This window comes from Streptopelia decaocto, assembly GCF_964273445.1.
Source record: "Streptopelia decaocto genome assembly, chromosome: 5".
NCBI lineage: Eukaryota > Metazoa > Chordata > Aves > Columbiformes > Columbidae > Streptopelia > Streptopelia decaocto.
In genome coordinates this window covers 30,728,521-30,755,027 of record NC_138659.1, presented here as the reverse complement: position 1 = coordinate 30,755,027, position 26,507 = coordinate 30,728,521, and the positions used below count along the sequence as shown (strand labels likewise).

Sequence of the window (26,507 nt, the reverse complement as noted above, 5' to 3'; positions counted from 1 at the left end):
TTAGAGCCTCTTAAATACATCTCTGACCCTCCTGGGAAGGACCCAGCCACAATAACGAAGCAGAGCTTTGCTGAACCGTGGTTTTGCCTCCACCTCCCTACCGTGAACTTCTTTGCAATTACATCTGAATCACTCAATTTTCCCTCTTGAAAGGAGGCTGAATAATATTGTCAGTCGATGAGGAAATCACTGAAGTTTCCAGACTTGAAACCATGTATAATGCACTTGATATGCAGCAAGTTCAAGTTAATAAGTGCCCCAAAGGCACGGCATCAAGAGCAGCATTCCCGCTATTGTTCAAAATCCAGCAGCAAAGCGTTATCACTTCTTCGTTAAGAACCTGATATACGGCTCCGTGTAATCTGCTATTTTCAATCCAATTAGTGATTAAAATGTAACAGTGATTTAGATAAGAATCAAGCTACTAATACCAATAACCATTGTGTCACAGGAGTTGAATATTTTATGGCATATGTAACAGGGAACAGCACAGAACTACAAGCAAAGGATGGAGAAACTCAGCTACACAACAACCCTCATTTTAAGAAACAACTTGACCACTTTAAATAGAAGTTGTTTACTACTCCTAATCCCAGGCAGTACAGCTGCTAACCTAAGCCAAGAGCAAGCAAAAACTTGACCTGGGAACTTATTTAGGAACACTAGCACATATATAATTTTGTTTATGTGTAAGTTATATGGAAAGCTGAGCGTGGCAAACCTACAGACACAGCAAGGTGCATCTCACACATTTATTTTTTAATAAGTCCTGCATCCCAGCCAAGTAAAGCAGAGGATGCTGCAGGCACAAGTGCTGCCCGGCTGTGTCATTGGTACAGGGGCACAGGTGACCTTACCTATTTTACTTAAGCTGGGTTTGGTTTTAGGGCTGCTGGAACCACCCATTGTTTTTTGCTAGGTAATAACTGAGAATCTCACAGATACCGCTTTAATCCGTGTAGATTTGTATTACAATAAAAAAAACATCAACTTACTTTGCTCTGGGTTGATGTACTAATCCCGGGATCTCTTTATTAGATTTAAGTCTTACATTTGAACTGGCACTTTTTTCCTGAAACACACAGAAAAAACACACAACAGAGATACCATCAGTATTTAGGAAGCACACAAAGCGCGACAGGCGTTTGTCATCACGGTGTCATGCTCCGCTGGGTGCAGGCTCTTCTACCTGTAGGACAATGAGAAAAGCTCATCAAAAACAAAATTAAAGGCAACACGATTGATGCAATGACCCTGGTTGGGAGAGAAAAGAGTTTAGTTGAGAGCCAGCGCTTCAAGGAAACAACTTATCCCGGTGCCAAACGCTTCTATAAACCAAAGCTCAGTGCACACACGTATCTCTTGTCTGCAAAATCCCTTAGGACACGACCCCTTCCAGATCTTCCCAGCCCTGTGTATTTGGGAAAGCTGCTGGTGCAGATGGATGAGCCGAGTCCAATCTTACAGCTCACCCGCTCCGCAAATCCACCTGAATTTCTTAGGCACGTCATGCCCATGACAATTTAAGAAATGTAAACCTAAGAATTAGTGCTTTTGTGGGTAATTTTGGTGGGTTTGTTTTGTCTTACTTAGTCTTTGAATGTCTGAATCACACAACATGATTTTTAAGAGGGCTACTAAATCACTGAATTTAAAGAAAAAGAGGCTGTCTAGCAGTTAATCTTTTAATGAATAATTCTACAAGGGCTGTAAACATCAACTGCCTCAGCATATTTAACACTGTTTAATGCATATCTTTTAATCCTCCTAAACAGACAGCGGTGCCTTGCATGAAAATCACAGTGAGAGTGCAACGAGCCTTTCTTCCAAGCCTTAACAAACGTCGGCGTGTGCGTGTTCCATCCCACAGCCACCGCCTGCCCACGGTCCCACCGTGTCACATCGAAGCAGCAGAACGGAAGACAAAACCACGCGTTTTCAAAGCATCTTCTAGTTTTAACAGTGTTAACCGGGGATGACTATGGATGTGCAAGTTGCATGTGTACATGTACATAGTCATACCTGAGCTTCCACCTGGTTGTCCAGCCTGGAGAAGAGAAGCTCCGAGGACACCTTATTGTGGCTCTTCCGTACTTAAAAGAGGCCAATAAGAAAGATGGGGACAGACTTTTGAGCGGGGCCTATTGTGACAGGACAAGGGGTGATGGTTTAAACTAAAGGAGGGAGATTCAGGCTGGATATGAGGAAGGAATTGTTGCCCTGAGGGTGGTGAGAGCCTGGCCCAGGTTGGCCAGAGAGGTGGTGGATGAACCATCCCTGGAGACATCCCAGGCCAGGCTGGATGGGGCTCTGAGCAACCTGAGCTGGTGAAGATGTCCCTGCTCATGGCAGGGGGGGCACTGGGGAAGCTGGGAAGGTCCCTTCCCACCCGTAGATTCTATGACTGACACTGCTCACATGAGTTGATGTATGAACCACACCGTCAAGCAAACTCATACATGACTGTGAAGCAAAATAAAGAGAGGGACAAGTCTCATGGTGAAGACACCACAACCAGGTATCGGCTAAATCCCAACCTCACACACCAGGTGAGACTTTATCCTCAAATCTGCTCCACCAGTTGGTTTGCCACAACGCAGAGGCAGAAACCAGGAAAGGGCTGCGCTGCACATCTGGAACAACACATCTGGATGGTCCAGCAGCAATAACACCTGACCACCTCCTGCAAGGCCCAGTGAATTTTTGCTTTCTGTCTCTGCACACCAGCACCCTGCAGGCACACCCGTTTCCCCATCAAAAAATAGCTGCGAATCCATTGCCCCAGCTAAAAGGGAATGGATGTTCTGATCTGCAGCTCCCGCGTCGGGAGCTGCGGTGAATCACGGCAGTGCAAACCCGGCTTCCCAACCGCACTTGCGGTTTGGCCTCAGTGCAGCTGGAATCGGCTCAAATCCCAGCCTAAAGAAACTTCTGCCACTTAGGAACAAATAGAAAAACACCAGAAAAATGTAAGTTGCCTTCTCTCCGTGGGTGTCAGTTAATATTCAGAATATTAACTGACTTGCACAGGAAATAAAACTCTAGTTCACTTGACTTCAAGATCCTAAAGTTTACTCTTTCCCTCCTGTTCCTTCTGATAATTAACACACCTCAATTACCTATTACTTACAAGTCTCCTACTTAAGCAGAGACTATGTCACCTTCTCCATCTGTTGCTCAGCAGGAACCAGCAGAAAAAGAGGAGTTCAGAGAAAAATAAAACCCAACCAGGTCTCAAATTGTCTCTTTGCTTTGTTTTTAGCTATTATTTACGGCACTGATATTTCATTACACTGACCAAAATATTTGCTTTGATAAAAATAGATATTCAAAAAGAATTCTTCCAAATACAAACAAATAGATTTTTTTTTTCCCAGTTGCTTTGAAGACAAATTGATTAATCAGAAATTAATGGTTTGGATTCTAATATCAAGCTTTCAAAAAAACCCAAAATGCTTTAACACAGTCAGATTCCTCTTCCAGGCTGAACTGAGTTTGGTTAAGGGCCACATCTTTCAGTTTAACCTCATTTTCTCCCTTATTTAACATTAAATAAAGTTACCATGCATCAGCAGAACCGCAACTGCTTTTAGAGTCTTAATATGTCGCAAATAGAAATTAAGACACAAAAGCTTTGTTTTAATCTAGCTCTGCTTATAAGGATTATTTAAAGTAAATACAGTAAATGATGCTTAACACCATGAGCTTAAAAACAAACCTGCCAGGATGCTGTACTCGGATAGCAGCATTAACCAGTCTATAGTAAAAAGGTAAATAGTGGACATTTTACTTCCCACTATTTTGCAATTAATCATTATCAAGGTAAAGCTGTCGTCCAATCAAGGTGATTTCATTTGATAGATTCATTAATTACGGTTAATTCCTTCACAAAGGATGCAGCGTATCAGAATTTCGGGGCATTAACAGATGGCGGTGACTCTGCTGCCAGATGCTATTAGCACAGCAAGGGCCACTACTGCCATTATCATTAAATATCTGTCAACATTGCCCTCGATGCCTCCCCTCTTACAAACCCATTTCTAGAGACACGTGGACTTCATTTGAAGTATTTTTTTGCTTTTCTTCCTAAAACTGCCATACATGGACCCAGGTAAGCTGCTAATAGTCTTCCCAACTCTCCTAACAAGCACAGGGCTTAATAGAAAAGGGCTGACTTTTAAGAGATGCTTCCATAACTAAGATCATGTTTTATGAATTTTATGTTATTTACATTTTACATTATTTTATGCATTTTTAAATTGATTAAATTGACCAGGAGGGAATCAAATAAAGACCGTAGCAGCAATTCTACTACCTAATCTAATGGCTAGTTTTCATTACTTACACTCCTATTTTGGTCTTTGTTTTTCCTCTGAAGTTACAATAATTACACAAATATACAACCAAATGGGGGAACTCCCCCATAAAACAGTAAAACTTAGTATAAATAAAATGGGGTTTTAGTTTCAAGTCTCTTTTTGTTTAATTTGGAAAAGGCTGAAGTATCCAACTTGGAGCCACCGATGTTTGAAGGTGGCACGTTCCCCCATATTAGGATCTTTTTTAAGATTAGCTTGTCTTTATAGATTTGCTTCTAAAATATATTTAAGTTGAGAGAAAGACCAAAGGTCTCTCCAGATGGCGATCACATTTTTCTCAATATTGGTAGTTCACAGCTAGTCAAATATTTATAAAATAACATTCCTGATTTATATCAAGATGAAATTGCTTTCTGGAGCCAGGTAACTCACCATTCAAAATATTTAGGGGAAAAATGAAGTTGAGTTTCCTTGCTTTATACACATGCATCTATCTATTTTTTATATTATCATTTGGCAGAAAGAAAGCTTCTTTCTCCTTGCTCCGGCTACCTCGAAGCAAAACCACCTTGAGAATGTTATTTAAGGTAACTTTATAAGGAAGAGGCAAATCAAGCATTGAAAAGTCTCAGATGCTGGTCAAAGAAGATTGTTCTTGGATCTAGTTTCATCAGAGGAATCACATTATCACTGCCACAATGTGTATATATTCAGAAGGGGTCTAGGGCACATGCACGCAAAGAGAGACAAAGAAAGAGATGCTCACGGTGAGAAGACACCCAAGAAAGACGTTATCATCACAGTCATTAGAAGGACCTTCTACCTTGCCAAAATCAAGTCTTAAAGCAACCCTCTACCAGTGAAGGTCACGAGAAGAGCCAATATTGGAACAAAGCCCCCTGAGCTCTCCAATACAACTCCCAGGCGGCTGCAACCATGGATGCGATCACGTCAATCCCTGAAGACACAACTGTGACACAAGTCAATGGGTTCTAGCATGCCACTACTGATGCCCATGTTGCCCCAGGCTCCTAGAAAATGTTGTTTGTGAACCACCATGGGCACTCAGTTTTAAGGTGCACCTTGTAACCGAGGCACCTGAGGCAACGATGTTGTTCTGCTTGTCCATCTGACCTGGTGTTGCCAACCTGACGCCTTCCTCTTCAGAATGAAGACTTCAAAACACGGCTGTTATTTGTGGAGTTGAATGAAGCCTGAGGTTGTATTTAGTAAGAACATCTTAGTCTTAAATGGGATATTTTAATAAATACCACTGCTGTATCAGGCCAAAATTTCCTCAACTAAGAATGAAGGATTTGCCCATGATGCTTTACTCCTATAAATATCTCCATCCTTGGACCAGATAACTTCCAGAAGTCCCCCCCAGCCTCAACCAGCCTGTGATTCTGAGATAAAGCATCTTTCTTAATAAATTGAACACTGGAAAAAAGGATTTTGAGTAGGATGGTTGAGTTCTGTGCCCAAGTAACAGAGCGGAGGAGACTGAAGCCTGAAGACTTCATGCCCAAACTGTGGCCACTCAGGCACGTAAGGGGAAGCAGAAGCTGACAAACAGCCCTGGCGTTATTTTGGAAAAAACATTAGATTTTGCAAACCCAGCCAACATGATGTGGTGAGACTGCAGTGACATTGGGAGTGTAACCAAGGTTTGACAGAGGAAAATCCTGCCTGTTCATCAGAGGTCCATGGTTTTCTCCAATTTGTTCCAGAGGGCAAGGCTCGTCCTGAAAGGAGCTGCTTAATCAAGCTCCTCTTTCCTGGTTATTACTGGGAAATTTTGCTGTAGCAACTCTAGCTCCTGAAATGCAATATGGAAAAGCAGGATTCAGAAAGCATAAAACAATTAAAAATTACTCAAAAGAGAAAGGGGTAAATCCTGAGCAGCTTTCTACACCCCACCAGAAAGGCATCCATACGCTGCAATCTGACAGATTAGATTACGCTGCTTTTAGTGTTTATTTTCCAGCCATACATGCACACACCTATGCATCTTGTTCAGCAAGACCTGGCTTTAAGTCAACAAGAGTCTTTCAACCGAGTGCACGGTGGCTTGCAGCCAGGCCTTCAAAACAAAAAAGAGAAATGCTTGTTGTGCCTGTACAAAATACAAGATCCTTCACCAGGCTCGGATAAAGAAACCAACACAGGAATTCAGGGCAAGCGCGAGTGAGAACAACAAAATTATGCCGGAGTATGGATTACAAGTCCAGATCTGGGCCCCTCAGTTCCAGCAGGACAGGGAACTGCTGGAGAGAGTCCAGCGCAGTGCAACAAAGATGCTGAAGGGAGTGGAGCATCTCCCGTGTGAGGAAAGGCTGAGGGAGCTGGGGCTCTGGAGCTGGACAAGAGGACACTGAGGGGGGACTCATTCATGGGGATCAATATGGAAAAGGGGAGTGTCAGGAGGATGGAGCCAGGCTCTTCTCAGTGACAACCAGGGACAGGACAAGGGGCAACGGGTACAAACTGGAACACAAAAGGTTCCACTTAAATTTGAGAAGAAACTTCTTCCTGGTGAGGGTGGCAGAGCCTGGCCCAGGCTGCCCAGGGAGGTTGTGGAGTCTCCTTCTCTGCAGACATTCCAACCCGCCTGGACACCTTCCTGTGTAACCTCATCTGGGTGTTCCTGCTCCATGGGGGGATTGCACTGGATGAGCTTTCCAGGGCCCTTCCAACCCCTGACATTCTGACATTCTGTGATTCTGACATTCTGACAAGGAAACCAGGTGAATTTGGAGAACAAGAAAAAAAGAAAATAATGGGTACTCACTGAGAACACGCTACAAACTCTCAGAGCAGTTAAAACGGAGCTTAATTTAATTTAATTTTTAAAAATTTAATATTATTTCTTTTCTTTTCTTTTTTTTTTTTTTTTTTTTTTCCAAGGGAGAAAGCAAACAACCTCTCCACAGTGTGTCCAGAGGCAGGGAAACAAACTTGCTCTGTCTGCAGGTTTGGACCCATTTCAGCTCTTGCCCAACATATTGAGCTCCAATAACATCCAATCTGAGGTACCTGATTTCTGTTCAGGTTGTCACCTGGCCTTTTTTTTTCTCTTGGATCAGCTGTTTGCATATTTGGCTGAAATTAGTGCAGTACCTAATTAGCAGCTGTGGTTTTTAAGTGCCTTTGAGAAGTTAAAAACTGAGGCGGGAGGATTATTAAGAACATCTAACATGCCCATTACACTCAACTCTAGCTACAGGATCTCAAAAAATCTGAAAAATTCAACCAGAAGCATAAAGTTCGGGAAAAAAAGGGAAAAAAAATAAAGGAAGAGGAAAAAGTTCCCTCTGGAGATTGTTGCAGGACTTCTGCAGTATCTAAATATTGTTCGTCCTCAGCCAAAGTTATTGGTCTTTGAGTTTTGATGAAGAACGTCAAAAGAAAGGCAATTTCCAGCACTAAAGGGTTTTCAAATGTCATTAATATTTACTAAATCTAATAGCTACAACCTTTTAAACATCTCCTTTTCAACTCCTCCTCCCTCCCAGTCAATATTAGAAAGTCTGGACTCATTATGGCTACAGTAATTCCAATTAATTCTGCCAAGTAACCAAATACCAAGTAAGCTGTAGATGAACTGAAATGTAGACATGGAAGCAGATCGCGTGAAGACGGGAAATTAAGGCAGGTAAATAGATGAAATTACAAATAAGGCCCATAAATTATAAATAAGTACGACCAATAAATCCTCCAGGAAATCTCTGGCCTGCACTTTGCCATTCTGTTCCCTTTCAAGGCTCTGCTGTTGTGTCAGCCCATGCGTTTGAACCCTCTCCTTTCTATACAGGTTGTGACACCAAGTTCCACAGAAATAAAAATATATATGTATTTTATCTCAATGATCTTCTTCCTTCAGTAGGAGTCTTACCCATGCAAGAAAACTTGGCATTTCCCAGGGAATGGGAAGCAGAGGAAGGGACACATCTCCAAGGTTTCCAGTGGGAACCAACTTCAAAATGAAGTTGAGGAACATCCCCTTAAAAGCAACTTTTGCAAGAGGCTGAAGACTGTCCCTCACAGTTACATACACCAGAAATAAGGGTGACGTGGGATTGCTTGAGGGCAATATTCAGAAAGACTGCAAATAAAATGCTGTGGGCAGAAAGAAGACCTGCCCTCCAACTTCATTAATATACCAGACCTTTAATGGCTTTGGTACATTAGAGTGGCTGAGAGGTTTATCTAGCAAATAAAAAATAGATGGATAAAAGTGAAAAACTGCATTACTGATAACTTACAAGCCTAGACTGACTCCTGAGGAAACTTCAGAGGTTTTAGGGCACCTGGCAACAAAAGGCACAACAAACCTTGCTCTATTGCAGGTATATCACTCTCCTGGATTGTACAGCCACCCTGGATAACAAAGCCTGGCTCAGAAATTAACGTCCTGCCTATTAAGCCTGTGTTGTCAATTATTTTCTCGCTCAACAAGCTTTTACAAAAATACAGCTATTTATAGTAAATGTGTGTATAACTCAGGTTATTGCTACGGCAATTCTTGCAGAGCTTTTTATTGGGATGCTTTTGAAGAGCTTTATGCCCTCCGGACAGAGGCGAGATGACATATCTAGAGAACGAGATGTGCTGTGTTTCATGGATTTTTAATAGCTGGGCCTAAAATCTCAGCAACTGTAGGGTTTTTTGGAACGCAGGTTTTCTAAAGGTAAAACTGAACTTTTTTTTGGAAAACTAGTTCCCTGAGAGATGCCTCCATGTCAGGCACATGCAAGCGAAGCCTCCTGAGATCCTCCTGCAACATCAAAACCAACCGAGACTGATGACCAATATCCCCATGTGCACATACTCACTGCCTTAATACTAAGTTATAGATTTTAGGCTGGGCTCATTGAAAAGATGGTGACCAAACAGCCACTTTGAGGTGGTGCTAAAAGTAACATTTGCTTCCCTTTCTCTGCAAGACAACAGCAGGTTGATGGTGTTTCCTCTTGGGGAGTCCACAGTTACACTGGTCACCGGCTTTTCTTTGCAAACGGTGGGTTTGAGTAGTTTATTACACTTTTCTTATTACATCCAAGCAGTTCTGTAAAGTTCTGTAAATTCCTACGGGGAATTTTGTGGGATACATGTGAGATATTTCTCCCCATCTTGTTCAAACCAGAGATTTACAAAGGATGGGAGAAAGCAGTGAGAGAAAAAGTCCTTCTGTGTTTGTAATTTACAATTAAAACTGAACTAATTGGAAAACACGGTGCAAATGAAAAGACACAGTTAAGCCAAATGTAAAAAGAATAAAATGGTAGCAAGAAATGTTGATCGAGGTAACCCTGAGAAGCGAGATGACAGAAAACTGTGAGTACCACTACTCATCGATACAAATACACGAAGGTTTTGGGCATTGGGAGCCTAAAGGGATGTGTCTCAGGTATAACACAATGGTGTAAATACAACAACCATCTCCACGTGTCCCACAAACAGACGGGCACAGAATCGTGTGTCCCACGTGCAGAGCCGCATGGCGAATGAAGGAAAAACACCCCATATTTATGTATGTTCCAAACCAGCAAGAATTCCCTACTATAAGCTCTCATTCTCCCAGCATTGTCCAAGGCTCAGATTTTCAGATTGTTGGTAGATTGCAATTATGTAAATGCCATCGCTGGGAGATATTTCCTATGTCTGTATTTTGCTCGTCTCGGCATCTGTTTTATTTGCATTAATCCTCAAATTTGCACAAGGCGCAAGATTTAAGACCCAAGAGAATGAAGTTACAGTTCTCACTACACGACAAATTCCAGCAAGCGTGGGAAAAATGTATATCTGAAAGGACATAATAGTTTGAATATTATTAAATATGACATGTACTATGATGCACATGAGCGGTATTATGGCTGCAGGAGGAGACTTAAATCTGATTTATGTATTTTGTACCAACTTTTCATCATTTTGGTTAGCTGTTACTTTTGAATAGTAGAAAAAATTACTATTATTTCATACATTACACATAGAACGTAGCAGCCTGCTCACTGAGTTTCCAGTCCTCAGATGAATAAGCATGGATTTTGTCTGGATTCTCCATCCAAACAAATTTATCGGAGAGTATTACTGAGAATAGACATCATATACAGAATGAAAGACAATCATAAACGAAATTGAGTAACTGAGGCTGAGTTTTTAAGTGGTTATCTCCTCTACGTTTCCTTGGAACAAGAACAGAGAAATAAGCATGTCTCCTCGGTGTTAGCAAAAAGAGGCACCAATAAGTAAATATATTCCATCAAGGATGGATAAAAATAGCTTTGGATGCTCAAGACGCTGCAGATATTTGAGCCAACACTGGGTGAAGAACTAGCTTAAAATCCAGTTACAGACCTCAAAATACCAATGTCCAACACATATTTAAGTGTCCCAAAATGACCGTGGGCCTGATATGTGCCCATCATAGAATCATTCTGGTTGGAAGAGACCCTTAAGATCATTGAGTCCAACCACAATCCACTCCTGGAACTACCCCATGTCCCTGAGAACCTCATTTAAACGTCTTTTAAACCCCTCCAGGGATGGTGACTCCAGCACTGCCCTGGGCAGCCTGTTCCAATACCCGACAGCCCTTTGGAGAAGAAATGTTTCCTAATATCAAATCTATATATCCTATCGCCTCACCTTGTGCATCGCCTCTTCTCAAAGCCAGCCCTCACAGGTTGACAAGGACACGGAAAAGACTCAAAATGAGCTCTGGCCTCCTTTTCCAGAAAGCAGAAAATCTTTTCTCCAGGAAAGTGCTGGTGCCAGCAATGGCATGGCCATGGGATAGGCCAGCATTGGGCTAGGACATCTGCTCCCCTGGGAGGGATGGGCAGCAGAGAGGAGGTCCCATATGCCAAGCAACATCAAGATGGCCTGGGATGGATCCTCCACTCATCCACAAAACTTCAGCGGCTCCTTGACCAGAATGTAAAACAGCATTGTGAAACTCTAGAAGATCAGTCTCCTGAAAGCTTCACGTGGTTTCAGCCACCACTGAAGGAAGATATTTCAAAACGTCGCCTGATTGCCTCAACCGAAGGCACATATCCAAACCACTTCAACAGACTTCTGTCTAACCTGTTCTCCAAACTGCCATCCTGCAGGTTCTCTCAACAGCCTGGCCCTCATTTTGCCACTTCCCTGAAAGTTCAAACATTTAATCCTGCTACTCGGCTTAAATCCTCGCCTGATGTCATCTGGCATCTCTCAGTGGTCACAGAGGAAAACTGATTGTCATGCCTTTTAAAGCAACCTTTTCTATATCAAGCAACTTGCATTTTCTTCTGTATTTTTAGGCTAAACAAATCAATTCCTTCCATCTTCCGTTAGAGCTTATGTTTGCTAAACCTCCTATTGTCACTCCCCTCTGGGCTCGTTCCCATCTGCCTACATCTTTCCTACCGAGCACACTTCTAATTTCGGTCACAGGATTCAAAGCCTCGCTGCCGTCAGGATGTAGCACATTTATTGCCACATTTCAGAGCAAAAGAAGCTCCTGTTTTTATGGTTTATCTCAAACCAGCGAGGTTAACCTACCCCATTCAGAGACAGTGTTTCTCTGCCTGCAGCAGCCCTATCCAAGACTCATAAGCAAATGGATGGTTGGGGTTTCTCTGAAAAAAGGAAAGTACATTTATTTTGAAAAGACGGTTAGGTCACATATTTGTATTTAAAAAACAGGCAGCTCTACTTCATATCTCTCTGACTTCCATGAGCCCTCTCTAAACATCCTCATTTTGTAACTGTAAGTCATGGCTTACTGCTGAAATAATACCATTAAGTTTTATTACCACATACCCAGGGGCCAACTGTACCCTGTGCATTCATACTTCAAAAAAACACGAGGTAAATAAATGCTGAAGGAGAAACAAGCTGAGCTCAGCTTCTCTAACTGGTACAGAAAATTTGTGGTACAGTACTCAAGACCTTTCCCAAGCCAAAAAGCTGGGGGGATGATCTGTGTTCCTGCCTCAAACCTTGGAATGTCCAATAAAATAATTATTTGGTGAGAACAGAATTATCAGAAAGTAAATTATCCACACGTTCCGTAACTCACAATCCAACAGATCTTCCCAAAATGAACAAAAATCACAAGCAACAAGCCAAACAGGCATTACTAATAATTCCAATTTTGCTATTTCTAATCAAAACCAACTTTTGAGTTTGAAAGTTGATTTCCAGCCCTTTGCAGACACCAGGTCTTAACACATTATTTTCTTTCCCAGTAGGTGAGTGCAAGGATAAGAAAAGCACCTCTAAAATTTAGTGGGGTTGTCCCATCACAGGAATGTTCAGAAAATGATGGGCTGGCATGTTACCACCAGCGGTGCCAAACACGCACGCTTTCTGCCTGAGTCACAAGTACAGTCCCATGCACGTCCATGGGCACGATACTTACAATGAGGAGAAAACTGAGAGTTTGTAGGGAAATCCTGTCTCATTTTTCTCTGCAGTGTTGCAGCGTTATCATTCAATTACTTCCCTACACTTAATTAGCTCCTTGTTTAATCTTAATGTGATAATGAGAACTTTAATTCAAACCATATACCACATCAATGACCCTAACAGCAAAAATAGATTTTATTAAAGGCACCAAAGCCCTATAATCCCTCTGCCTTTTTATAACACTGTGAGCCATATAAAAGCACAGCAGCTGCAACAGGCCAAGAATCTCCTCTGATTGCTACTAAGAACATTAACAACCAAAATCTATTTTGAAATCCCAATCAGTAAGCTGTGATTAGTATTTCTCACTTGTTTGTCCCTCTGGCTAAACGAAGAGCCGCAGAGACGTGGTGATGAGGGCTCTCTGCAGATCCTACACCTATGTTCAACCAAAGACCACGTTATGTCATTTGTTCTCTCAAAACTCTCAACTTCTGAAGAACCCATAGCAGATATCCATGATGTATGTTCCTTCCTTGGCTCTTCTGTGGCCCACATTTTGTAAACTGTTAAAAACAGACTAGAGACCTAGCGAGACCTAGAACATCAAGACCTAGCGAGGAGCACACTTGACCTTCACTCAGGCTTATCGGCTCTATCAGGAACACTGACTAATAGATCGTGTAACTTTTACAAAGACAACTCGAAACACCGTGCTTAGCGCTTAGCAGCCAAATCTGACAACACTTACCCAAAACTTCTCAACCTGAAAGGCTGCAAAAGCTGTTTTGAAACAAACTGAGGCACGAACTGTGGGTCAGGATCACTCTTCCCCAGCAGTGACATGCAGAACGGCTCTCATTCCCTGACTCTGTTCATGAAAAGCAGGGCCTGCCGCACCACTGAGGCCACGGGACACGAGGGAACAAGTCCCTGAGGCTTAAATTTGTTGTTAACAGCTTTCCTGATGTAAACTTCAACCAAGGCACACTTTGCCCCTGGATCTGCAAAGCGCTTAAGGGCCTGTTTCATCTCACAGAGGTGCCTAAGAACCCTCAGGTCAATGGTACACATGCCCATAATGCTGCTCTCCTGAATCACAGCTCGTCTAGTGTAAGACCACATGTGCTGAAGACTAATTTTGGAGCTACCAAACATCACAACGACAACAAATGACTTTATGCTTTTCGCAGTATTGCCATGTGTGTTTAAAACAGCCATGCCGGTAAGGAAAACCGAAGGGAAAGACAGGCAAACCAGCCCCAGGAACAGCATGGAGGCCACCTCAAGAAGTCTCTGCCATGTATAAGCAGAATTGATAAAATAGCCTTCACTGCAGAAAAGAGGGCAAACAACACATGGGGGACCACATTTTGCCACGTTCAAACTCATTTAAACCAACAGCAATCAACTGAGCGTAATGAGCAGAAGGAAATTACAGGTACCTGCCCAAACCTGTGAGCTCCTGTGCCCACGGTCTCTTTTCTCCAGCCCATCTCTGTGCCTTTCTGCTGCTCAGACAGCACCAAGTGAGGCATCTGTGATCACACCAACCTCAGACAGAGATGGTGCACGGCTATTTCCCATCCACATGGCTATTTCCCCCATCCACTCACTTCTGAAAGGTCACATTAAGCAATTCGTTAACCAGCCAGTGGGTGCAGAGAAAGCTCAGGGTGTTATCAAAGCTTATCTGGGAAAGACAAACACTTCGATGATTAGGTGGTCTCCTCCTAATCCTCACATTCAGTTTAAGCCCCAAATTCCTGGGGTTTAAAACTACTTTCAATTAACATCAGCCACAGCTCTGGGCCTCCCAGATGCCCCACGGGACCCAGGGGAGCTGCACAGCCGCCTCCTGGACCTTCAGCAGGTGGCCTCCTGCACTGATAAGAACACTGGCCAGCATTAATAACGCAGTATGTGTTCAGAGAATATTTTTCAATACCAAAAGGTATTTTTTTACCTCTCAGTAAACTGTCCCTCATTAAGAGTGCAGTTTCATAGTTGATTTGTGGCCACTTGAGTGAGGTCTGTCACTAAAAGTGCCCCAGCCATAGACTTTTGGTGCATTCCTGCCAGGACTAAGACTCATCTGGCCCTGTAAGGAGTCCTGTTAATCACAGAATCACAGAATGGTTTGGGTTGAAGGGCCCTTCAAAGCCCATCCAGTGCCACCCCTACCATGGGCAGGGACATCTTTACCAGCTCAGGTTGCTCAGAGCCCCGTCCAGCCTGGCTTGGGATGTCTCCAGGGATGGATGGTTGGACTCAATGACCTTAAGGGTCTCTTCCAACCAAAAAGATTCTATGATTCTAGCTGATTCATGGCTTTGCATTCACATGATAGCATTCTCCTTCCCTTTTCTCCTACCCAAGAGGTACCTTTGCAAAGACTTCAAACTATGCAACTTGTGCCTTCATGTGATTATAAATAGTGTCTGTTGACATGGCTGCAAAGAAGGTTCAAGAGAAGAAAACAGATACATCAAGAGTAAGTCCTACCTCCCAAATACTCCATAAATTGGATTTCCCAAATGAATTATGAAAACAAACCTCCCAGCGTAATTATCTTGCTGAAAGACAAAAGGATCTTTCAGATGTTTTGTTTGAAATTATTTAACATCTAAGTATTGATTAAAACATTTTAGGATGACTGCCTATTTACCACAAAACCCAGAATACAGTGAATAATTTCAAGACAAGAAAAATAATCTAATAACAAGCAACATGATTTAATTCTACATGTTGTACTCTGCCTCTTGTTATATTTGGTCTAAGCTATCAGCCTACTGTAAAAGCCAGCCAAGAATTCTTCAAGCCCTGCCAGAGCTAGAAATATTGGCCAGAAATATTTGTCATATCACAGCTCAGTTTCCAAAAAAATAAGATGCTGGACTTCCAAAGCCAGGAAAACACAAGGTGCAAACGACAAGGAAAAATGGACTTATTTAATATGGTTGGAATGCATCAGATCAAATGAATCCAAGTGCTCTTAATCCCGTAGGACTGCAGCATGACAAATAGGCTTCATTTGGGCACTCGGTCCCAGCGAGTCAAACCCGTCTGGAAGTTTCGGCCCCGCAACCGCTGGATGTTATTCAATGAGCATGAGGCAACGATTTCCAGGCCTCGGCAGCCTTTCCCCTCCGAGAGCCAGACAGTTCCACCTTGGATTAAATTTATCGATTTTTCCACTGTGTATAAGTAACAGCATCGTTGGGCGGTTTCACATGAGTTCACTGACCGCAGTATTAATGGATTTTGCTAATTTTTTCAAAGCGCTCATAAACCACAGAACAATGGCATGTTATAATTAGGCGTAACGGCAAAGGTGGCTTCTGCAGTACATATATCTCCAAGAAAAATGCGTCAATATAGATGTCCCTGTAAGAACTCTGGGCTTTATATTTACTTACTGTATTGCCATAGCCTGTCCTATTCATTTCAGTTAGGCTAGCTGTTGCAGTAAGCCCTGCTCCCACAGAAATTAGTCTCTCTCAAAGAAATCTCACCCTTTTTGCTGTTTTATTCAGCGCTCAGACCTTCACTAATCACAGTCAAGGTAGGAGCCCACGTACAAACCTGACAAATGAGGCAAAAATTCGGAACAAACCCCAATTCTTCATCTTGGATCGGTCAGGGGTGTGCAGATGCCCAGTCCCAAAGCCGCTTTAAGATCTTTTTCACCCACTTTACTTTCAAGCAGCAGCAATGCTCACCCATCCAAATAGCGAATGTACATGAAAACACACCCTGAAAACCATCTCTGATTGGAATCACAAGGGTTCTTCAAATGAGATTGAGTATAAATATTTTTGAGGTACTGGTTCTCAAGGAAATATAACGCAAGGTTTTTATATTTTTCAAAGGAGACGACGAGGAGGTCCTTTTTTAAGCTAATTCTGACATCATATAATAATAAATTTCACTACTCGCACGTCTGTGCTAATTAATCAGACTGACTGAATCTGAGCTTTGACTAATACTGAAGCATTGTATAACAAAGGTGTTCAATGCTCTTCATGCCGCAGCAATAAAACTTGCTCCCCAAATTCACCCTTTGGCTTCCAGTTATGCTTAACGACCTCAGCTTGTATTTTAAAGCAAATAATCATTCTGTAGTATTTTAGGGAAAGCATTTACATGGGAAAAATGTTGTAAACTAACAGTACTTGAAACTTATATTTTAAAAATAATAATATTTAGGTAAATGCAGTACTTCTGCTATATTGGTTGCAGGGGATATGTGATACATCTTGATTTTCACAAGGTTTTTGTCATCATCTCTCTGGGTATTTTCATAAGCAAGTTAGGAAAACCAAGTCTGTTTGTCAAGACCTACAAGACAAAAGCATTCAAGGATACAGCAAAGCTGGTCAGGAAGCCACACAAAAGGTAACTCACCGTGGCACACTGTTAAAGTAAAGGAATATATCAAGTGGGATTTTGTTGGTATCTACCCTGGAGCTGGATTTTCATTAGGGACTGGGATGATGAATAATAATGAATTGGAGACTATGAATACTTTCCGAAACTATGGAGAATATCAAGCCAGGAGAGACTCTGCTTTGCAGGATTCAAAGTTATCCTGATGACTTGGAGAGACGTACTGAGAAAGACAGGAGATGATTCAAACAGCACCCAAGTGCTGGGTTTTACTCACAGGCAGGAATAACCAACTGGATATATACAACATGGAAACACCAGCTTACATAGTAATTCCGCTTAACAGGATCCAGAAGCTGGCTGGACAGGAGTCACCACTGTCATGCTCTTGCAAAAAAGACAAGTGTCATACTGATGCACGTAAAAGGTGCAATGGGCTGCAGAATATGTGACCTTCTTCAGCTGCACGCACCAAGAAGATCTCAAAGAATCACGAGAACAACTTTGCTCCACAAAGTGTAATGACCATTGAGAAAACCCTTCATGAGCTAGAGCTGCTCAACCTAAAAGATTACAGAAGGAAGACACAATAAACTGTTCTCCATACCTACAACGACCCCAACAACCACGATGACATACGCTTCGACCATTAACGTCGAAGTTTGAATGGCAATGCCGTCAACTATTTCACTGCACAACATTTTGATGGTGGCATTCAGCTGAAGTTCCAATATGCCTTCCCTTCCCTGACAGCTACCGATCCTATTCCTAGTCCACTCCCATGACTGTTCCTGACAGCTTCTTTATTCACACGAGGCAACGAGCTTGAAGCAGGTATCTCCCACCCCAGTGTTAAGTTCCTCTAAACTCAATAAATCATGAAGAACCTCTGGCAGCTCACAATTTGGCAGCAAGATACACCAAAGTAGTAAGTGATTTCACATTCTGCTTTTGAACGCAAGCTATTAAATTCACATACTGTACTACTTTAATCAAGAATAGTTAATTAAGCTGTTCCCTTGATACGAAATTTTATCATTCTGCACCAGTCATACATCATTTTCACAGGACTCAGACTGTGGCCACGATGCACGTTTGTAATCTGTCTTTCCAAATTAATCTGTCGCCATTTGTAAGCTCAAAGCAGATCAAATACATTTTGTCTCGCCAGTAACTGGGCCAAGTTTGGGGACACGGGGGACCGGAGGCTGAGCGGTGCCGGAGCATCACTTCACACAAGGGTTCCATCGGAAAGCTGAATTACAAATCCCTCTGCACTTCATTGGCCAACGTGATGCAAAGGACTTTTTTATTACTTCAGGGCTTTGTGTGTGCATCATGTTTGTTTCCTTAAGTGAACTCAGCTTTAAGCTTTATGCTTTATGCCACCGTCATAAAATCAATTCAATAAGTTACATTTGCATAGTAATCATCAGCATACATAATGCAGGAGTCAGCAGCAGAGGCCATAAAACCAGGGAGATCTGTAGTGTCAGATTATTAAAAACATTAACATATGATAAGAATCTAAGTGTAAATTTATTACAAGCAAAAATCCCCTGTTTTTTTATGACGTTACCTGCACTCAAGGACAAGCTAACGCAACGCTCTTCTAGAACAAAACCTTCAAACACAGCAGTCGTAGGAACTCAAATTGAATCTCTCATTTTTTAGAGCACTCCCAGAATGATGATACAAAAACCAAAATGACATCACTATTTGGCTATGTGACTTAATCATAAGAAAAGAGCTCTATGAAATAAAAAAGTGAACAAAATGAAAACTTGGCCAAGTTTTCCAAACTAGTGCAGGGATCCTTAACAGTGAACACTCTGCTACTGTACTGTGAGAATCTGCTATAATTTGGGCCCAGGAAAATAAAAGGCCACAAAAGACAGAGAAGATGGAAAGAAGATGTGTCACCTCGTCTAGCCTTTCGTGACTGTACACCAGCAAGTCAAACCAAGCCTTCCATGTACCCATTTAACCATTCGTATTTAGGTTCACCTTTTGGAAGCGTTGATGTGAACTGGCTACTTTCGTACTCGTGCCATTTCATTGAAACAAGTTCCGCTTCCTTCTGTCCTCTAAATAGATGCAACTGTGGCATTAAAAATATTCAGATTTATTAAGCAGACACCTGAAAGCTCAGGCTGGAGGCTCAGAGGTGAGACCCCGGCACAACAAAGCATGAGGTGGTTTAATGTGGGACAACTGGATCCCCATCTCCATCAAGACACTACGGAGCTGCCCTGGAAAAGCCCTTGGGTATGGAGACAAAAGTACAAGTGTCTAAGGGCACTTTGTTAGGTCACTTATTTTTTAATTGGAGACAGGAAAATAATCCGTGGTGAGTTTTATTTAAATGAAATATCAAGTACAGCCAGAAGAACAGCTTCCAAAACAGAACCAAGCCCAGGAGGAATAGGCAAGTCCACTTGATGAGCCTTTGAACTGGCTGGTAGCGCTTGGGCCTTTTATGTGTTTTTGCCATTTAACAGTTAGATTTGTTTAGATAAACTCATACGTATCATTATTTACATAGCAAGATAGTATGGTGTATTTAGAGATTTTAAGTAGAGGAAAGTTCTTTCATTCTAATCATAAAACGAACGCATGCCAAACTTTAACTACAGAAACATGTTCTAACACCGAGAAACTTTTATAATTAATCCTTGCCTTAGATCATCTCGGGAAGAGTTATGAGTGTAATTAACATCAGCTGAGAAATTGCTCATGTTTCTGAAATCGCTGAAACCAGACCCTGGGTAGCAGACAATCTGTATCCTTTCTATCCCATGACCAATTTATGGCTAAGCCCTGACTCACCGCATTAAGTCCGAAAATATTTCTCAGCATTAGCGATAGCTTGCTGCAGGCACAGGGCGAAACGACGGACACCAGCGTGGGGAGAAAAAAAAGCCAAGCAAACCCTCCAAACTCCACCTCTTGACAACGAGGATGAAGACGATGCATTGCTAAGGTCTTTTTTATTGGAGTGTTTTTTTTAAAGAGGCTGTTCGTATAGGAGTTACGTGGTGCGCGGGCTGCGGCGAGCGGCAGCTTGGCCGGCGGCCAACGCGGCTGGGTTTGCTGCAAGGCCGACCAACTCCTTTAGCTCAGGAAAACATTTCTGCTTGCTTCATTAAAAAAGGTAAAATTAAAAAGGCGGAAAACTCAATCCCCAACCCGCTCAGAACAAGCTGTACTTTGGAAAGACAAGCCACCGACCGGCTCCTCGCATCTGCCGTCACCGCGTCCCCAGCGCTGCCGAATGCTGTGTCGCTGCGGAATGTTTTCGCGGGGAAGGAAATGGGTGTAAACATCGCTCCGGAGACAGCGTTCCCATGCGGATGTTAACCTTTGGAAAAGCTGGGCAGGACGCCGTGACTTCGAGAGGCAGGAGAAATCCCACATACTCACAAGCTGCTAAATTTGTGCATCCAGCCAAGCCCTTTATAAAAAATAAAGCACATTCTGACATTGACTCGCTTTTAAAGACTCCTAAGCAACCTGAAGGTCGTTATTTCAGAGCCCCACCAGTCACCCGAAAGGGATGAGGATTTCCTACGCATATTTAGGCGACGATTCCCTACGTGCTCTCCATGTCTGAAAAGAGAGGGCGATATAGGAAACCCGCAGTGTCTCCCCGTCCTGGAGACATCCCAGGCCAGGCTGGACAGGGCTCTGAGCAACCTGAGCTGGTGAAGATGTCCCTGCTCATGGCAGGGGGTTGCTCCCCTGGAACTACCTGGGGTTTGGAATAAAAGTGCTTGTTTGCATGAAATTTTGGGGAAGGATTGGTAATATTTGAGAACCTTATTGCCATTTTTGCAGGCAGAGCAGCCGCTCTGATTCCCAGCTATTGCCTTTAGGTGCTGCTGTAATACAAACTACATTTAAATATATATATACACACACACAAAATATAATATTATTACCTTATTAAAAACCATTGGGTTTGTGTTCCCATGCATAGACTACCCATCAACTTATTTATTTCATTTAGAGCTGCCTGTCTTTGATGTTATCCCGTGGAAAGATGACATATTCGATAAAGCTGCACACAAGCATGTGTTTGCGCAGATCAAGTGTGGGAGATGAAAGCTGCATTTGAACTCTAATACTGCTTCTTGGAATTTAAAGCCAAAATAAAAAGGTTTTCTTCCCGGTGAGAACAAACACAAGACTGTTTGGTGAGCTGCACAGTAGCTTAGTTCAGCATTGCTTTGCTATCTGTGTAAACTGGTACTTCACATTAAAAATATTCATGTATACAGGAGATTTATTTTATAACGTAGCTTACATGTATTCCCAAACTGCGTCATCCTCTGCGTCATCCACAAGAGCCTGAATTATCTGCCCAGCATCTTCATAATATCGAAGTGTTTGTTTTTACAAGCATAGATTTATTTTCATAGGGGTCTTTTCCTCCCCCCCTTTTTTTTTTACTTAAAAAAACAACCCTGTACCCGCAAAAGTTATACTCTTAGATTGCTTCCCCTTCTCCCAATCCCATTTTCTTCTCTTTCCACCAGCTGAAACGCAGAAATCCTTTCCCACGCATGCAGTTGAGTCTCTAGGCTGCCTGCAGAGCAGCTGGTCTCAGCTACCGCAATGGCAAAGGGGAACAACCGAACCAAAAAAGGGAAATTATAGTGAAAATAAAACCAAAAACATCGAGCTGAGCGCCTTCCAGCCCAGGTTTAAGCACACGTAGTACAGATGGAGAGATCCCTCCCCCTTCACAGGTCTTCTTTTTGGGGAGGGGTTGTGTAGGGCACCAGCAACATCTCAAGAACACCAAGAATGTTGGTGGGTGATTCTGTGATTCCCCTGTCCGCATGTGTAGATGACACGACCCCGCTGTCACCCACCACCAGGAGTGAATCCCGCACTGTCGGTTCGCTCACCTTCTCCCTATGGATCATCCCTATGGATCATCATCATTCAGCCACCTCTGAGACCTCTATGGTGGAGATGTCCGTGGTGGCATCACCAAACCCCCTTGGCCAGGTGGACCAAGGCAGGCTGAGGATCTTTGCTACCTCCCCAACAGTCCCAAAATGCACAGCAACGGGGAGCAAAGGGATGAGCACCGAGTTCCCACCAGGTCTTGGGGAGACCTGGGTTTGCCAAGCCTGTCCCCTTGAGCATGCAGTAATTAAGGGTAAAGAGTGAAAGGAGCCACTTAACACAGCTAATGAACTTCCCAGCAGGTATCTCCAGTTCTCTTTCACCTTTTCTGGAGAAGACATCATTAAATCAGGGTGTCTTCTGCCCGCATGCGGCCCAAATGCCACTTCACTACCGCACCGTGCCAGCAACCCTAAGCAGATAAAACATCTGAGTAGCCCAGTCCCTGGAGAGACCCCTCATTTCCCTAAAAGAAATAAAAAAAAAGAAATCCACTTTAAAATGTCCACTACAATTTCAAACAATTTTGCACAAAATCATTTTCTCCACGGTGGATTTTAAATATTTACCAATTTTGTGATGAAGCACAAGTGAAATAACCAAGCGAGCAGACACAAAACAACTGCTGCAGTGGTGAAAAACGTTCCTGCTCAGTAAGGACGTGAGCGTACAATTGTCTAACAGGTGGAAAGCCCAACCAAAGCAGCGACTAACGAAATAGGAAAATAAGATTTCATGCTCATTCAGTACCATAGAAATTGTCTTTTTGAAAATAAGTTAAATAATTAGTGCTCCCTTGCTACACAGCTTTTATTCATGCAAGTACTCCTCACTCTTGGATCTTCTACTGTATATTGCTTCTAAAAGTATTTTTTACGTTTCTTACTAAATAACCAACAATTGGGGGGAAAAAGCACATCAAAAATGATTTAGATGGAGAAGAAAGTCTCGTGTGTACGTGATTGTGGAAAAAATGGCATAATTTATATAAAAAAGGGGGACAAAATGCAAGCTATTCAAAACAAGAGCGCAGCAAAACGGACTGGGAGCAACTGGGCTTTGAACAGAAAAACGACAAATTCAAAACTGAAGAAAACGCTCGTTTTAAAAAATAACTTAGAAAACTCTGGTTTTTGGATAATACAAATGTAGATGATGCGAAATGCTGCTCTCGCGTGCTGTTCATGGCAAATGCACAGAGCTGCCTGTTGAAATGCTCAGCACCAGTATGGCCTGTAAGACCACCCGGAGATACAGAGCGATGCCCCAAGACCTGCAACCTGACCCATCTCCACCAGGCCACCACCAGGACAGAGGTGGCAGTGCCCATAGTGTCCCCTGTCTTGTATGGGAAGGATGTCTCTCCTCAACTAGGCTGAGCTGAGAAGTTCAGGGCTGCAGGGAGCCTCCTGAAGCTCTTCTTGCCTCTCCTTGGTGGTGTTTCTGCTCCTTTCCCCCTTCTCTGCTCACCTTGCACTTCTTGGCCCTCTTTCTTTATCCTTTTTTACCCCTCCAGCCTCTTTGTAGGATGGCCATTTAATGCCGGCTTGCTCACACAGATTCCAATACAAGAGGAAACGGCCCCAAGTTGCACCAGGGAAGGTTCAGCTTGGATATTAGGAAAAAAACTTCACGGAAAGGGTTGTAAAACACTGGAACAGGCTGCCCAGGGCAGTGGTGGGGTCACCATCCCTGGTGGTGTTTAAAAGGCTCACAGATGAGGTTCTTAGGGACATGGGGCAGTGCCAGAGTTAGGTTATGGTTGGACTCAACGATCCTGAGGGTCTCTTCCAACCAAAATGATTCTATGATTCCTCTTTGGGCTGTACTCGCCCTAGCAGCTCTGCTGGCCACAGAAGATGTCAACTTTCTTGCTCATCACTCAAGAAGATGCATTAAATTCCACCCAAGAGAGACAACCAGCACAGATGTTGAGGTCTACTTCGCACTAGAGAGCTCGTCAAGCGTCATCTCTTTCACCGCTTTTGAGATCAAACCAGCTGTCACCAACCTCAGAAGCAATCTCTTCCCTAAAAACATGAACAAATCCCATCCTTTCGTAACGGTCAGTCCTCGTCTTTAGGTGTGATCTCTGAATGTACACAAAGCCATCAAACTTGAGCGTGAGCAAGCTGAGCTCCTGGCTACTAGAAACCACTTTAAAGACGCATTTCTCTATAAGCAGGCCAGGGCATCAAAGTGTTAGCGTTGGTCAAAAAATAATAGGATAAAGATAAAGATAAAAGGAGGAAAAAAGAGAGAGAAGGAAGCGTCTGTCACAGGACCCCAGCATTAAATCCCCAGAACTGGGTGCTAGAGATGTATTACGTACAGCAGACAACAGTTTGTGTGACTGACTTCCAGTTCACCTCTTCAACCTGGTCTTTAAGGACATCAGTTAGGGAAGTTCACAAAAGAAAACGCTTTTTCCACTAAAAAAAAACAGCCACGGTATAAACAAGTTACAGCAAAACCACAGTGACTTTAAGAGGGATTTGCATAAAACCAACACTGAATGTTCCATCCTACCTTACCTTCGATACACCAAAATCAATAAATTCAGTATTGATTTTGAGTCTAAAATGGCACGTCCCAAAAATTTTACAGGTGCAATATTGTACTCAAACTAAAACTGAGAGATCGTTAAGACTGCATGGTTAAATATCTAATGAAATCTGTATGGATAAAATTGATGACTTTAGGCATTTCTGTGTGTTCGTTTCTGCCCTTATCTTGTCTTATCCTCTGTTCCAAAACAGCAGAATTAATTATTAACACTTCCCAGGGAATTGCTGAAAAGCAAGTACCAAAACAGAGGAGACACATTGCCGACAGCTTTCAAAACTTAATTTCTTATCATTCTTGGAACTTCAGTTCCTCAAATTTTGAGATGCTCAAGCTCTTAAAAAAATAGTAATAGAAATAATAAAAAAGAACCTCAGCTCTACAAAAAAAGGGGGACGGAAAATGGTTCCCAGTCCTCACAATCATGGAAGAAACGCTTAAACCAGAAACTTCCAGAGCTGTATGTGTAATGTTTTTTAAGTAACTAATTTTACATATGATCTATGTATTTTGGCCGGCTGACTCATTTTCAAATGGCTGATGTTGGCAGCGCTGCAGCGCAGGCTGGTTTACCGCAAAATGCGCAAGAAGCTATTCTGGGGAGTAGTATAGATATTTCTATATGTCCTCCTGGAGAGAAGCGGTGGGAATGGCGTGTCCAGGCCATAGACCCACTGCCCGTGGCTGTGACAACCTCAAGCACACGGACGACAACGACAAGAGGATTTGAGAAATGCCCATGCGCTCACAGCTGCTGGTGGCTACGGAGGGACGTCACTTGCTCCGGACACCCACCCAAAGCTCTTCTCTTGGGTTTTAGATCTTCACGACTATTTTTACCGCCTAGCAAACGCTGGCAAGGCTGCAATTACATGTTGCTTCTGGACGCTGTTATTTTAATGCGCTTAGAAAGAAATATTATGCGTTTTTTTTAACTTTCTAATTTAAAATCACATCCGTCAGGAGCGTGGTAAATTATACCATTCTACCTCTCAGTAGAGCACTACGCAGATTTACTTAACGGAGGGTGAAGGCTGAAACAAGGTCTAGTCTGAAGAAATACATCTGAAGCACAATTAATTTTTATATTATCTTCCAACTTGCTAAAAATGTTTATTAGTAGTATCCACTTATTTTCTAGATCTTTGAAAAATTAAATACTAAAGGAAAAATTAATATTTCTTCCACCAAAACAATTTTAATGGAATTCAGAAGAAAAAGAATATTAATACTCAGGGCAATCATTCACTTTGATCTCTATATAATATGCATTGACCCGTAAGTGGAATGAGCTAAAACTGTCATAAATTCATTATGAGAAACTATTCTTTGAAGAATTTCACGGCAAAGTTGAAACGAAATGGGCAATATGGAAATAAGCTAATTGCACGGTATTTAAAATAACTGGCTCTAGTAACAATATCCTTTCTGTGCACTTCTATTTCAGCTTCAAATGCATTTCTTCCAAAACACATCGGAGAGGCTGGTTTATGAAAACTGAAGTGTTGTAATTACTTAGTACTGATAGCTATAGGGCAACATCCGTTTAGGATCTCATTGTCTGAACAAAAGGAACCCAAAATACGATTTAATAATTTAAATTTCCCTGGGAAAGGAAAGCTGGGAGTACGTATAGCGTAAGATGAGCTGATACAGACTGCACCAATGAAGACTGGAGGAAGACACATCCAATAAACAAATAAATATACCCAGGGGAATTTCTTCAGTATCACCTTAGAAAAGGAAAAAGCAAAATTCCTCCTTCACCAAGTGGGACATGTTGTTCGCTCTGCCCGGTCTGTCCCTGCCACCGCTGGCAGAAAGGAGCCTGATATTCCGCTCCTCACTCCTTCAGTGCGCTACTTTTACATTTTAATCCCCGCCTTTCATTTACTTATTTGTTCCATATCTGTGTTTTGT

At 42.5% G+C, this 26,507-nt stretch overlaps 1 protein-coding gene across 2 annotated transcripts in view; it reads right to left on the bottom strand.

Moving 5' to 3' along the window:
- LOC309440447 (uncharacterized protein C1orf21) overlaps nucleotides 1-26,507 on the bottom strand; it is a 109,175-nt gene that overhangs the window by 9,719 nt on the left and 72,949 nt on the right. For both annotated transcript variants that reach the window (XR_014184202.1, XM_082054124.1), the window contains exon 4: nucleotides 996-1,072. Coding sequence is in view for 1 of the 2 variants with exons in the window: in XM_082054124.1 (XP_081910250.1) it covers nucleotides 996-1,072 (77 nt within the window). In the remaining variant the exon portion in view is untranslated. The remainder of the gene's footprint in view (nucleotides 1-995; nucleotides 1,073-26,507) is intronic.